The sequence below is a fragment of the Anser anser genome (assembly GCF_964211835.1).
Source record: "Anser anser genome assembly, chromosome: 5".
NCBI lineage: Eukaryota > Metazoa > Chordata > Aves > Anseriformes > Anatidae > Anser > Anser anser.
The window spans coordinates 3,367,259-3,380,842 of record NC_139725.1 but is presented as its reverse complement, the minus strand read 5'-3'; the positions used below and the strand labels follow the sequence as shown (position 1 = coordinate 3,380,842).

The 13,584-nt window shown below is 35.5% G+C and overlaps 1 protein-coding gene across 1 annotated transcript in view; it reads left to right on the top strand.

Annotated features, from left to right (window-relative positions):
- The window catches only part of IPO7 (importin 7), a 33,688-nt gene that overhangs the window by 1,265 nt on the left and 18,839 nt on the right, over positions 1-13,584 (top strand). Inside the window, exons 2-6 of the mRNA XM_083839946.1 lie at positions 7,137-7,218; positions 9,223-9,376; positions 9,781-9,939; positions 12,596-12,752; positions 13,393-13,482. Of these exons, the coding sequence (XP_083696072.1) occupies positions 7,137-7,218; positions 9,223-9,376; positions 9,781-9,939; positions 12,596-12,752; positions 13,393-13,482 (642 nt within the window). The remainder of the gene's footprint in view (positions 1-7,136; positions 7,219-9,222; positions 9,377-9,780; positions 9,940-12,595; positions 12,753-13,392; positions 13,483-13,584) is intronic.

Genomic DNA, 13,584 nt, shown 5'->3' with positions numbered 1-13,584 from the left:
CTTTTCCTTGGGATTTTCCACAGGTTTTTTCTCGGTTGCTCTTAAGCAGACTTTAGGCCTAACAAGATACATCTAATGCAGTGGATGTTCACTAAGCTTAGATAAAAGTGGGCCAAATGTCCTCCAGGCAGCAGTGAAACTTTCAAAAACTAAAGATATAACTTACCATGTTATTAAGATGTGTAATTAAACTGAATTCTTTTGAATTAAACTGAATTCTAAACTGAATTAAACTAAACTGAAGCTGTTTAATAAATGAATGTTAGGTACATTTGAAATCCATGCCTGTAAAACTACTCGATGGTTAAGTTAGATTTGTATAAAGTTTTCCGTATATTTTTGTATTTTTATATTTTATATTTTTATATTTTGTATTTTTAGTATTTCTTATTTGAGTCAAAAGAAAACTAATGTAATTGCATACAAAGACAACAATATATATGGAATCTTAAACTGGCTCTAAAATGCAAGTTTTTGTATTCTGTGCATGTTAACATCTATATATAGTAACTTGCTTCAAATCTATTCTAGCTATTTTCTGCAGGTATTGAGTTGCTGAACGTGCAGGAAATTGCGTTCTCTGCCATTCAGGTTCTTCAGCAAATGGCTAACTGTTATGTGAAGGATCGTGCTAACCATCAGCTGGCTTTTGTTCATGTTTCTGAACGAAGACACAGCCTACCATATACTACACAAGTATTAAATTGGAATAAAATCCAAATATGTGTCCCTTTAAAAGCACCAGACATTACTGAATCGTTGTGTAAGAATTATTTGAAATGTAGCCTCACTGATCTTTCACAGACCATTTGTGATTAAAAAAAAGTGAAACACTAAATCTGCAAGCATTTGTACACGTATGTAGTTTTATTCAAGTGCATGGTTCTGTTTTTACGTAGTGTTGTTGAAATGAAGTATGTATTCACTTGCAGGATACTGGTCTGAATTTGTTAACTGTTAGAGCAATTGTGTTGTCAGTGAATATTCTGTTTCAGATGTCTCTTTCTCTGTGCAGGTAAAATCATACAGCAGTGAATTATCTTCTTGTAGGTGGCCAGGGACACACAAGTATTTTTATAATTTAAGTCTATTAGTTGTCCTTGGATGACCTTTTATTTTTATCTTTAATTTGCCTGAAATGCCTATGTTGAGCTGATGAGACTAGTTTTCAGTAGATGGATCACTTTACCTTATCAGAAAAGAAGGACCTTCATTCAGTAATTGATATTTCTAATTAATGGAAGAGTTAAATATCTAGATCTGTCTGCATCATACCCTATTAAGCAAGAGTTTCCACTGACAAGAGAAAAGGACTGGGATGTATGATTCTTGATTTGTCCAGGCCTTGTTATTTTTGTTTGACCTTGGCTAAGTCATGAATTCTTCTGTGCTTTATTTCTTCTTTCACTAAGTTTTTTCAAGTTCTATTGTCTGCACTTAAAATGCTGTGAGAACTTGAGTTGAGATGTGCTAACTGCAGGTATCTCAGGGTTCTCAGTCTCTTTGGTTTTACTTTCTTTACTGTGAAGGCAAATGATAGAGAATGATACCACTGGAGTCCAACGTGTAGTTTCCAGCTTCTCACATAAATTCCGACTGATGATATGGAGGTCTAACGACTTTGGAGGTCTAACGTGGTCTTCATGTGTGACACCTACAGCTATATATCATAGTACTGTGTAAGACCAAGAACAGAGCATGAGTTTTGTGGCTCTGTCTGATTACCAGATCATGGGTACTTTTTTTAAAGTTCTTAGTATGACGTTTTATGAAATGAACATGATAATTTCCACTTCTCTCATTTCCATTTCCTTTTTTTTTTCCATTTCTCTGTTTTGGTATGTGTTAGATGAGAGATGCTTTGTGAAAGGGTGGTTTTAAATTGTGTGTATTGAGGCTAGTTCGACACCAGAAATCCCCACAGGGGCAGTAAGGAGTCAAGGGAGCCTTCAACAGGAAGAAGTTACATGCTTGAATCGTGTTAACTAATACAAGGTAAATCTAGCAGACAGAGCCACTTGCCGCTTTCTCATGATTGAGAAAGCAGCTAGCATGTGTGCTTAGGTAGCTTTTGCTAAGAGCGTGTTCCTTTTTCCTCTGAATGGAAGAGCTAATAGGCGTCACAACTTGCAGACGGTGTTCTGGTGACACAAGCATAAAATAAATTTGCGAGGTCTGATATGCATGTTTTTAGTGGACCTCAAATTTAGTTTACATATACATTACGGCTGTGTAAGGTGGTAGAACTAGCTTGCAAAAACCTGAGGTCAGAATGACTTCCATACCTGCTGAGTTCTTAAAAAAGAATTGAAAGAGTGTTACAAAGCAGTTTGCTGATTCAGCTTGGCCTTACAGTTCCTGACCTTACCTTTCTATAAAATAAAAAAACTTTCATCTTAATGTAACAGCTGTGTGGTCACCTAGTGCTGTTATGGCCTAGATTTAAAAAAACAAGTCACATGAACTATTCAGAATTGGAATGGAGGAGAAATAGTAAATTTGTATTTCTTCAGCTCATGGGAAAATAAATTATAGCCTTTATTTAAATGTGTGCTATTTTGAATAATTGTGTTAATAACTTAGGGTTCTAGTTCAACAACATATATTTAGTAAATATTTTAGCACCGTTCTGTTTGGCTTTTTTGGTAACAGCTAAAGAGCTACTTAGAGTACTGTCTGTTACGTTATGTTAAATTCTTAATGTCTGACAAGAATGCCTGGAGGTCTTTTCACCTGAGATGAAACTTACTGTTTTTATCAGTTAGTGGCATGCAGGCTTTCTGTAAGACATGAATAACTCTCGTATTAAAGAAGAATGTAACTGACTTTCATGGCGGGGGGAAAAAGTGCCCTTGTGTACCATAATTAACTGTTGTTAGTTCTGTATGCCGTGAGATCGTCTCTTTAATGAAGTCTCTTTAATTGAAGTTTAATCTTCAAACTTGATACATCATTTCAGATTGAGGCTGGCATGACACCTCTACTAATCAAACTGTTCTAGCACATGGCTAGCAAAGCAACTCTGCTAGGAAAACCTGCAATGAAATATGAACAAAGATTGTATGTTCTGGAATACTGATTGATATTAACAGACAGTGGTGCAATGTTTGTGGTCTGATAGAATACATTCCTCAGCTAGTGAGGCTGCATAGCAGAAATTGCTCTTGGGAAAAGTCCCTGAATTCTTTGGCTCTTAGACAACAGAAAGTCATACCAGTGACACGGCATGTTTGAAGATTTGTAAGGGGGAAGGACTAGAAATGACTTTTTTTTTATGTTGACTTACGTGTTGGGAAATAGACTTTCGGACAGAACCATTTTTTAATTGTCCCTGTACTTCTCTTAATTTCTTATTCCTAGAGGTAAAGAGCATTTATAACTAAGGAGCAGAAGACTGGGTTTTACTTATGTCAAAACTTTAGTGATAGAAATAGTTTCTGTTCTCACACAATTTAGAGTATGTAATAGAAGCCCGTGCGAAATTCTGATTTTGAACCTTGAATTGTGCAGGCATGGAAGTTCTCCGCAGGCTAACGCTGTTTACCAGTGGCTTTCGTGGAAGTGGCATCAGTGCATTTCTTTCTTAAGACTGGGGTATGCAAATGCCTGCAGAATCCTCTATGTTCGGATTCAGTTTCCTGGTACATATTTAATGAATCTTCATTTGTGAAGTATTTTGGCTAATCACATCCACCAAAACTAAAAGCCAGTGTTTGTATACAATATATACCTAAAATAGGTGTGCTCCTCTGGTGGTGTTTTTTTAGCAGTGGTGTCAATGAACAGGAAGAACATGATGTCCCGAGAGTCAGCCATCGTTGGACAGTAAAAATACTAAAGATTAAAATAGCCAAAATGATGTGTGTTCAGTATTTTTAATGCCATAGATACAAAATTGGCACCTATGTGATTCTCATATTAAGTTCAGTTGTTTTATCTGAGTGCCAAGAAAAGATTGGATGTTCTTTTTAATAGTAACGCAAAACAAGGGAGCACGTGGACAGTTTTGTAGTACCCAGGGTTTTATTTGACTATGCAGTAGACCCATGCCTTCATGTAGCAGTCCTTCGTCCCCATGTTTCAGTTTCTCTGGAAGCATGTTCCTTGTGGAGGGATGGGAAAGGTTGTTGTGAAGAGTCTGGAATTCTTTTATATTTTCTATAGAATGCTTAGTAATGTTTATGGAGCTGTGTGTGAATTTAGTTATAAACTGAAGGTGGTATTGAGTGAAAAGTACAAGTTACTTCAAATGTTACCTTGTATGAAAATCACAAGTTATTTCTAGCCTGAATCTGTGCTTTGAACCGCTGAAGGTGATAGAGTAGCTCATCTCTATGATTGGTTGGTGTAGGATGCTTGAAATATTCATAAGGGTGATACTTCTAAGATGTTAGAAAACCAAGACAATGTATGGATGTTTTGGTCCTATAATTTTAAACTTTATATAGTTCAGGGAATCCAGTGAAAATATGTTAATTCCACATACTAATATAATTGACATTATTAGAAGCTTGCTACAATCACGGTCTCAGTCCTGATTTTTTTAATGTAGGAAAGTTTATTTTTTGTGATTAATGCTATTAAATTTCAATGTGTGGCAGTTTGGTTGTATGTTGAGGTCTATTTTTGTTGCTTTTTTTCTTTTAGAACACTTAGCATCTTTTTATTCAATTTGTTTTGTTATTCCCATCAGTTCCTTGATGGTTCTTAAGCATCTCATTGTATTTTTATATTTTTAATTCAAGTATCATTTACAGCAGCTTTACTTATAAGGTTAGTTATCGTTTATCATGAAAAAGGAAAAAGAATATTTCATTTTCAATATTCTAGGATTAAATACTTAATTTCCAAACATGAAATGCATTATGAATAATTTTTGGTATTAAAAAGGTAGTTGTTAAGTTTATCGTACTCATGATGGAATGATATCAGTTTGCATTTTAAGTCTCTCTTTTATGCAGACTGTTAATATAACCTCCCATTGACATTAATATTAGGCATATAATTGAATACTGTGCTGAATTAGGGTCTACTGTCATTAGGTGTGTGTTGCAGAAGTGTGTATGTTAATGCTGGTTAAGAGAAAGGAACTGAATAGTCCTGGAGATGTAGTAGAAATTAATATCAACAAGTAAATTTTATTTAAAATGTTTTCAACTGTCAAATGGTCAAATATACTTTTTTTTTTTAAAATTTGAAAGTATTTTTTCTTCTTCAGGACTTCAGGGAAATCAGAGGGGCACGGCTCAGAAAGATGCATGCTCGTATTGCAGTGTCACTTAGTCCCAATTCATCACAACACCCTCAACAAATAAGTATTTGGCTTGGACCAGATGCAAATGTTGCTTCTGTGAGTTTTCTGTAGTCTGTAGGTTTGTAGTGCACAGGATGAGTATGTGCAACACTTCAATATATGTTGGGGACGTTCTTTAGTCAAGTTCATTCCTCATTTAAAATCAGGTAAGATAGGCAACAAGCTATACTAATAAAATTTTAGCACAAATACTGGAACAAATATCAAGTCCCAGGTTGTACCTTTTGCGCTTCTTCATACTAGAACATTTAGAAGATGGTTTTTGGAGCTTGGAGATAAAAACCTGGTGTGAAAGGGAGAGAGCTGGGCAGTGTTAAATGCTTAGAAGGTGTGTTGTTGACATTTCATACTGTCAATGAGCTCTTAATCCTTTAGAAAGAACAGAAATATAGTTGGATAGTCTCTTTATGATGGGTGTTTGCTCTGATGTGGAGTCTGAGACATTCTTTTATTTTTTTTTTTTTATAAATGGATACTGTCATGGTTTTCCAAGGACTTACTTGCTTTATGTAGGAAACAATAAAGTGATTAATATGTAGGTAAGAGATGTCTTCCTAAGAGTTTAACAAGTAGAGATATTTAGGTCTACGTAGTTGTCTTCGATAGAAGTGCTGCAAAGAGCATATGAAACAATTTTGCCATGTTAGTGATGATAAAGCAGACATGCATCTTGGCAATTAGAATCAGAGGCTTGGAAGAACGAGGTTAGGAGGACTCTGCAGGCCCTCTGGTCCAGTCCACTGAAGTAAAGCTGGTTTCAGAGTTAGATGAGGTCGGGACCTTCTCCGGTTGAGTTTTGAATATTTCAAAAGGCCAGCCCCACTGCCTGCCTGGGCAGGCTGTTCCAATACTTGACCCTCCTTGTTGAGAGGAAATTTTTTCCTTGTGTAAAACTGGAATTTCCCTTGCTGCAGCTCATAGCCATTGACTCTTGACCTTGAAGAAAATGATGATGTTTTCCAACTAGAAAAAGCACATCTAGTTTTTGAGAATTAAAATTCTCTTCTCGGAGAGAAGTTCATTAAGTGTCTCGAGTTTTTGATGTTCAGGAAGGTGTCAAGGGATGCTGTGCGAATGTTAAATGTCAGTTTCTTCATGTTGAAAATACCATGTAGTATTTAGTGCATCAGTGATATTGCTCATTATTGTAAAACAAATCACATTTTGCCTTTGTTTGTAAGTGAACTCTCGCAAATCCTTAGAAGTTGTTAGTCTGGTGAAACTCCATTTAGGTCTCCATACTGTTAGCTTGCTGTTGTATAGTTAGGCTAGAAGTTGCTGCAGTAAAGAATTAAGTCACTTTAAGCCATTTTGATCAGAAGGGTGAACTATAACTTGAATATGCTTGGTTAAGGCTGGGCATAGTTTTAAAACACAGGTTGCCATCTGTTGCGTTGATTATTACATAATGAATTGTTTAACAATTATTTGTTTACATAATACATTACTTGAGGTCACTATAAAATTGCTGTGCTTGTTTCTTGTCTGGCTACTCAGATATTCTTTAAGGTACTCTGAGTGAAGAACTTGTTTGGTGACTGTAAAAGGTTGATTACCAAAGCCTGTTAAATGATTTCTTCAACCCTACCCAAAATGATAGGGTTTTGCCTCCACCATGCTGTCTGTCTTCAGAGTCCAGTGAGCATGAAATTTTGGAATGCTTTAGTTTGCTAGCTACTGTGAAACTGAATTGCTGCTATTCTTTTGACTGCATTACAGTGTTGTAAAGAGATGGTAATAGCAAACAGGAGTACTCTAAAACTTGACGAACTATGACTAAACTATACTAATTTTTTTATAACTTTTTTTTTGTCCTCTACAGGCTCATAAGTCAGTGAACTTTGTTTCAACTTTGCTTCAGATCACCATGTCCGAACAACTGGATTTACCAGTGAGACAGGCAGGCAAGTTTTCAAATCCTTTAGTTGTTTTCACTTCAATGGTGCGTGCACACAGGTGCATATTCAGATATTGTATCACTATTAAGTTATTAAAGAATTCTAATGGTGTTAATCTCAAACACGGGAAAATTGGGAGTCGTCAGAGTTAGTCGTCATAAACTGCATCTGGCATCATACACTAAATAAGAGAAAGAAAAGGTGGCTGACTCTTCAGTGGTTGCTCCCCTTTGTCTCTAGTGAATAATGGCCTTTGGGAAACCAGAGTAGTTCATGATGATGGTACGCTTGGCCCAAGGAGGTAATTTTACATTGTACTAATAAAGCTAATGTTTCTCAACGTTATAAGTGGAAGAAAACATATTGTCATTTGGAACTGCTGATTTGAACGAGCAATCAGTAAAATCGGATCTTGAATATTGGCAAGACCAAACATCACCTTAAAGCTACTATATTACTTGGTAAGAGGTTTCTAAAACAATACCTCAGTGGTTTCTGACGGTTCAGGAGATGTGACCTTGATCACTTAGTTGAACCTTCCAGGTAGTAGATTATTTGAAGTTGTAATGTAAGCCTACCTTGCATTTTTATCTTATTTTATCTTATTATATTATATATATATTCTATTTTATCTTATTTTGGGAGGATGTGTCAAAAAGGTTACTGTTTAACATGTATAATGTGAAAAAGGAGGAGGTTTGAAAACAACCTCTTGAAATTCAGCCTTAGTTTAAGCTAATTTTAAAAAAGTCTGTAGAGAGTGGAGAAAACACATCCAACACGTGTCTTAGAAACAGTGCATGTTTTGCAAAGCAGCTAATGATATGATTAAAACCCCCTGAGGACAGACTGAATTTTGCATCACTTCAGTGTTGTTATAGCATGTATCTACAGATCGTTTCAGACCTTTGCAGACCCTTTCAAAAACAGTTTGTCTTCTGAGTGTTCAGAAGGTGCATGTGAAGTTTAGGAAAAGAATTTGCTTTATGGATTTGTATGTAGAATTAGATTAATAGTAACTTTGATATTAGTTTGTAATTTGACATTTCCTTTTGTATTTTGTAAGTCTTTCTTTTCAAGTGTTTTATACTATATTTTGCCACATAAGCAGTTTAGATTTGGTTGTCACGTGGTAAAAGCAGGTGTTTGTGCCAGTAGCCCAAATGCTACAAAGTGGTGTGGCCCATACACTTGGTATAAAGGAGCTCTGTTTCTCTTTAACATTCACTCCTGTATCACAGACTTGATTACATTTTTTGCTTACAAAATACAAGGGTTGTTTTAGATAGTCATTAGTATTAATTTGCTCAGTTTTAATGAAAATAGTGAGAAAATGACTACAAAGGATTTTTCAGCAGTGTATTGTTAAAATGTTACACAAGCTCTTTTATATGTAACATGAAAGCAGTATAGTTTGCATTTTCATATGGAAACACATCCTTTACAGTACTAAAAATATATCAAAATAAATGGGTGAAGGAATATCAACATAGCAAATTAATAGGTGAATCACAGAATTGTAGGGGTTGGAAGGGACCTCAAGAGATCATCGGGTCCAACCCCCCTGCCAAAGCAGGTTCCCTAGAGCAGGTTGCCCAGGTAGGCGTCCAGATGGGAGAAGGTAGGCATCCAGGCGTCCAGAGAACGAGACTCCGCAACCTCCCTGGGCAGCCTGTTCCAGTGCTCCGTCACCCTCACTGTGAAGAAGTTCTTTCGCATGTTGGTGTGGAACTTCTATGCTCCATTTTGTGGCCATTGCCCCTTGTCCTGTCCCCACAAACCACTGAAAAGAGGCTGGCCAAATCCCTCTGTCTCCCACACTTAAGATATTTGTAAACATTGATAGATCTTAATGATTTGCATGTTTTATTTACTTTGATCCTAGTAGTCAGAAATGGTCAGTGTATTAGTAATTTGCTTGTTTTGTTCTAAAATAGACTTCTCTCTGCAAAATGTGTTTGTTTTATACTTGGAATGGCTATGAGCTGATTTGTCTCTCTTGTATGATAGGAGTTATCTACTTGAAAAATATGATAACCCAGTATTGGCCAGATCGTGAAACTGCACCAGGAGAGATTCCACCTTACTCCATCCCAGAAGAAGATAGACACTGTATTCGTGAAAATATTGTAGAAGCCATTATTCACTCTCCTGAGCTGATTAGGTATGCTGTTTTAACCTGGTTTTGAATTCTGTTTTCTGACTGTATTTTTGCACGACTAAGATAACCTGAATGTTAAGCATTGTTGTCTTACGCTGCTGCATACTTAAGCATAGAATTACTGTAGATGGAAAGACAGTTTTCAACTTGTGCAGCACATGGAAATTTACTCACAGAGTCCTTTGCAAAAGGCCAGACCCCGTCACTTTATTTATAAAGTTCATCAAATGAACAGCATTAAATGGAAAGTACAGAACCTAAACTTGGTATTAAAAAAAAAAAAAAAAAACACTAAAAACGCAAGCTTGAAATAAGTCTGAATTCAGGCAACATTAGATGTTTCAACACCACAAGAATATTATTAAAGTAATAGTAATTTATTTAATTATTCTATACTTTGTTTCCAGAGTACAACTTACTACTTGCATTCATCATATTATCAAGCATGATTATCCTAGTCGTTGGACTGCAGTTGTGGAGAAAATTGGGTTTTATCTTCAGTCTGACAACAGTGCTTGTTGGCTTGGCATTCTTCTATGTCTTTATCAACTTGTGAAAAACTACGAGTAAGTTTTTTCTACCATATAAAACAGCAGAATGAATACACATGTATCTCTTGTGTACTGTATGTATATTTTAACAGTGTAAAATTGCATGTGGGATTGAGCACAAGTGATAGAACGTTTAGTCAATATTAGTTTAGCGATACAAACATGGCAAATTTAGTTTAGTCAATATTCCTGGAGTATTGATATGCAGATACTGGCTCATATCCTGTCCACTAAGAAAGTATAGAAAAACTGCCTCCATTAGAGGTTAGATCTAGATCACAAAAAAAGGGGCCATCTTTAAAGCCTTAGTTTGGTGGTAGTTCTGTTTGGATTGATGTGTTACAGCAATATAAGCTTCATAGCAATAAGAAAGTCTGCTCCAAGTCATAGCTTTGCTGCAAATGATTACTTAATTCAAATGAGTTTTATACTCTTACTGAATTTGTACTCTAGGTATGAGTGGAAGTTAACATACAGAGATTTCCAAGTGTGTAATCTTGAATGTTAGGAAACATCAGATTTAGTCAGCTTTGGTTTGATCCTCTTCTAAATTTTGAGTATTTTTAGCTCTGTATCTGTTATGCTTAGATCTTTAAAACTGAGGTTGCCCTTTGAGAACATATGCGGAGCTTAGCTGCTGCCTTTGGTTTGTGGAAGGCTCATTTGAGTGGCAGAGTGCAATCTTGGAATCATGGAGAAGTAGTAGTGTAACAGGAGGAATCAACAACTTAATCTGTGAAAGCAGTCGTGTAATGCTTTTGTTTTAGATACTTTAAGATATTGCATTGAAGAATTCCTCTATTAATTTCATGAATTGTGTGTTAAATAGAGTAAAACAGGTGAACAATGACTCCTCAAAGATTCTTTTTAATAGAAATGCTGTAAAGAGTGTTGTAATTAAACATTGGAGGTTTTTCTGTGGGTGAGAATTGCAAGTCCTGCTAGGAGAAGAAAGGAAACTGATTTGTCAATTTTAAAATTAAACATTTTAAATGAATTATGCAGCAGAGACCTGCGAGATAAACGTGCAGTGTTCACTGGTGGTATATTTTGATTATAGTAATTCTTGGTTAAGGAAAGATTTTGATGTGAGTACAGTCATTGCATGATTAACTAAGGTAATAGTCGTGTTAAATTTTTTGATCAGCTAACATTATTAGCTGAAGCCAGCAACTGTTAATTATTTGGCTTTCTGGTGAAATCAACAATGGTCAGCTTCACCAGTCATGTAGAAATACACACATTTTATTGCATTACGTGCAACATGAGTGTAGGCAGGTCTCTAAAATTTGTTAAATGTCTTGTTCCAGCTTTTGGGGAGAAATTCTGCATAATGTTATGACTTCAGTCAAGTTGTTACCGTTTGAGTTGTAGGAATCTTTAGCAATCGATGCTTATTTTTTTCTTAGTGTAGAAGCTAAATATTTTTAGACTACTTTAAAATTTTTTTCCCTATCCAAATCTATCTAGCGAGTTCATATGGCTGCTCTTTGCATAATTGTTTTTCCTGTCTTTTTCAATTGTATCTTTTGGGGAAATTTGAAACTGAGCTTTCCTGAGCAACATTAGGTCTTTGTATTTAGGTTTCTATTTCAGAAAATATGTAGAAAATACATTATTTGAACATGATGTTGGAGCTCAATGTTCTGTAGTAGTTTTTACAGAACATGCCATCTGGCAGCAGACTGAGTAGACTTTATCTTACATTTCTACAAATTGGCACTGTTAAGAGACTGAGCATTGATTAATGTTTAATAGCAATGAAAAGTCTACCAAAAATGTCCCCCCCCCCCCCCATATTCTCCCACAAGAGCCCAAGAAGAGCATTATAGTATTAATAGCTTAAACAAAAAATTAAGCTGTACATTCTTCAAGTGATTCTTTGTTCTTACTTGTTATCACTGCTATGGACTAGATACTGTTCTGCTGTGATAACTATTTATTCGATCAGGATTTTGTTAATAAATGAAAGGTTGGGGGTAGGATTTAAAAATGTGGCTTCACTTCCTTTCAGAAATCTTGATTTTTGTTCAGAAAGGCAACGAAGCCCTCCTTTCAGCATAGGCCTGGGAAGATTTGGGGCCCAATTTCAAAGAGTGTTGAAATTGAAGCCTGTGAGTCCGTCACGTGCCCTTGAAGCCTACATTCAGATTGTTAAATTTGGGAAAATTAAAATGAAAGATGTGGTAAACAGACCTTGCAACTTACTTTCTTCAATGTCAGAGAAATAATCCATCTTCTGGAAATGTTTTTGGTAAATGTGAAACCTGATAGATGTCTTTCTGGAATTTTACTGATTAGCCCAAGATCTGCCATTCTTGGCAATAAATGTTTCTTCTGTTTGCACTTTCTGTAATACTCTGTTTTTCACTATAGTAATGGTGTGGCAGAACATGAGGTAGTATTCAAAGTGAATATGTAGGCTGGAGTGCATTACTAGTGGAAGACTAATACAGCTGTATAGTGGAGTAACGAACTCTTAGCAATTTTCAAACTTGCCTTTTAATTGTAATGTTGTCTGACTATACTTCACTCCAAATTCTGTAACAAGAAATGGCTATTTTTTAATCATGTGTTGTAACCTCCTTGTGTCTCCAGTGGGGGAGGGTGGGCTTTTAAAATTCCACACTACCTGAAAGACGAATAAAGCTAATTTTGTTCTTATCTAAAGGTACAAGAAACCAGAGGAGCGTAGTCCTTTGATAGCTGCAATGCAACATTTTCTACCAGTTTTGAAGGATAGTTTCATTCAGCTTCTGAGTGATCCATCTGATCAGTCTGTCCTCATCCAGAAACAAATCTTCAAAATATTTTATGCCCTTGTCCAGGTAAAAAAAAAATAATAATAAAATGGTGTATTCTTGATCAGTAATTTAAAGCTTTGTTTGACCTTAAAATAGTAAATGACAGGAATATTAACAATTTTAGATTAAATTTGAATCATTTGCAACTACTGTTCAGTTGTGATATGAATCACAGGGTTTTGGTATCATTAATTCTGCTGTAAAATCAGCGCTATACTTTTTCCTGGTCTGACATTAGATAGAACTTACGCCTTCTATCCTCTAAGGTAGTGCTTGCTACATAACTGAGTAAAAATAAGCTTTCTAATGACAGGTTGTAGAGGGCAGCATATTCAAAATTACAAGTGTAAATGCAGTTTGTGAGGGAACTCTTAATATACTGCTAATTGCTCCAGAAATTAGCGTAACATCCATTTAAGTAGTGTCTTAGCATTGTATAAGCAGAATTTAAATAAAGGCCTCTAGCACCTTTGAGGATATTGAGGATATAGTCTAGATTGTGTTGAGGTCTTTATCCTGTTATTTCTGAGTCTTTTGCTAGCAAATCTTTCAGATCTTTGTCTACACTTACTTATCATTAAAGAGCTAAAATTCAAACTGTGAAAGTAACATTATTTTCAAAATGCTTTATAATATATTTATTTTTGCCTTTATTTTATGTAAGTACACGTTACCTTTGGAGTTGATAAATCAGCAAAACCTGACTGAATGGATAGAAATCCTGAAGACTGTTGTGGATAGGGATGTACCAGCTGTAAGTGGCTTTTGGCTATTCTTTCTTTAAGCTTAAATATTTTTCTTTTATTAATTTTTTAAAAGTGAAAACTTATTTCTGTGTTTTTTCTTAATAGGTGCC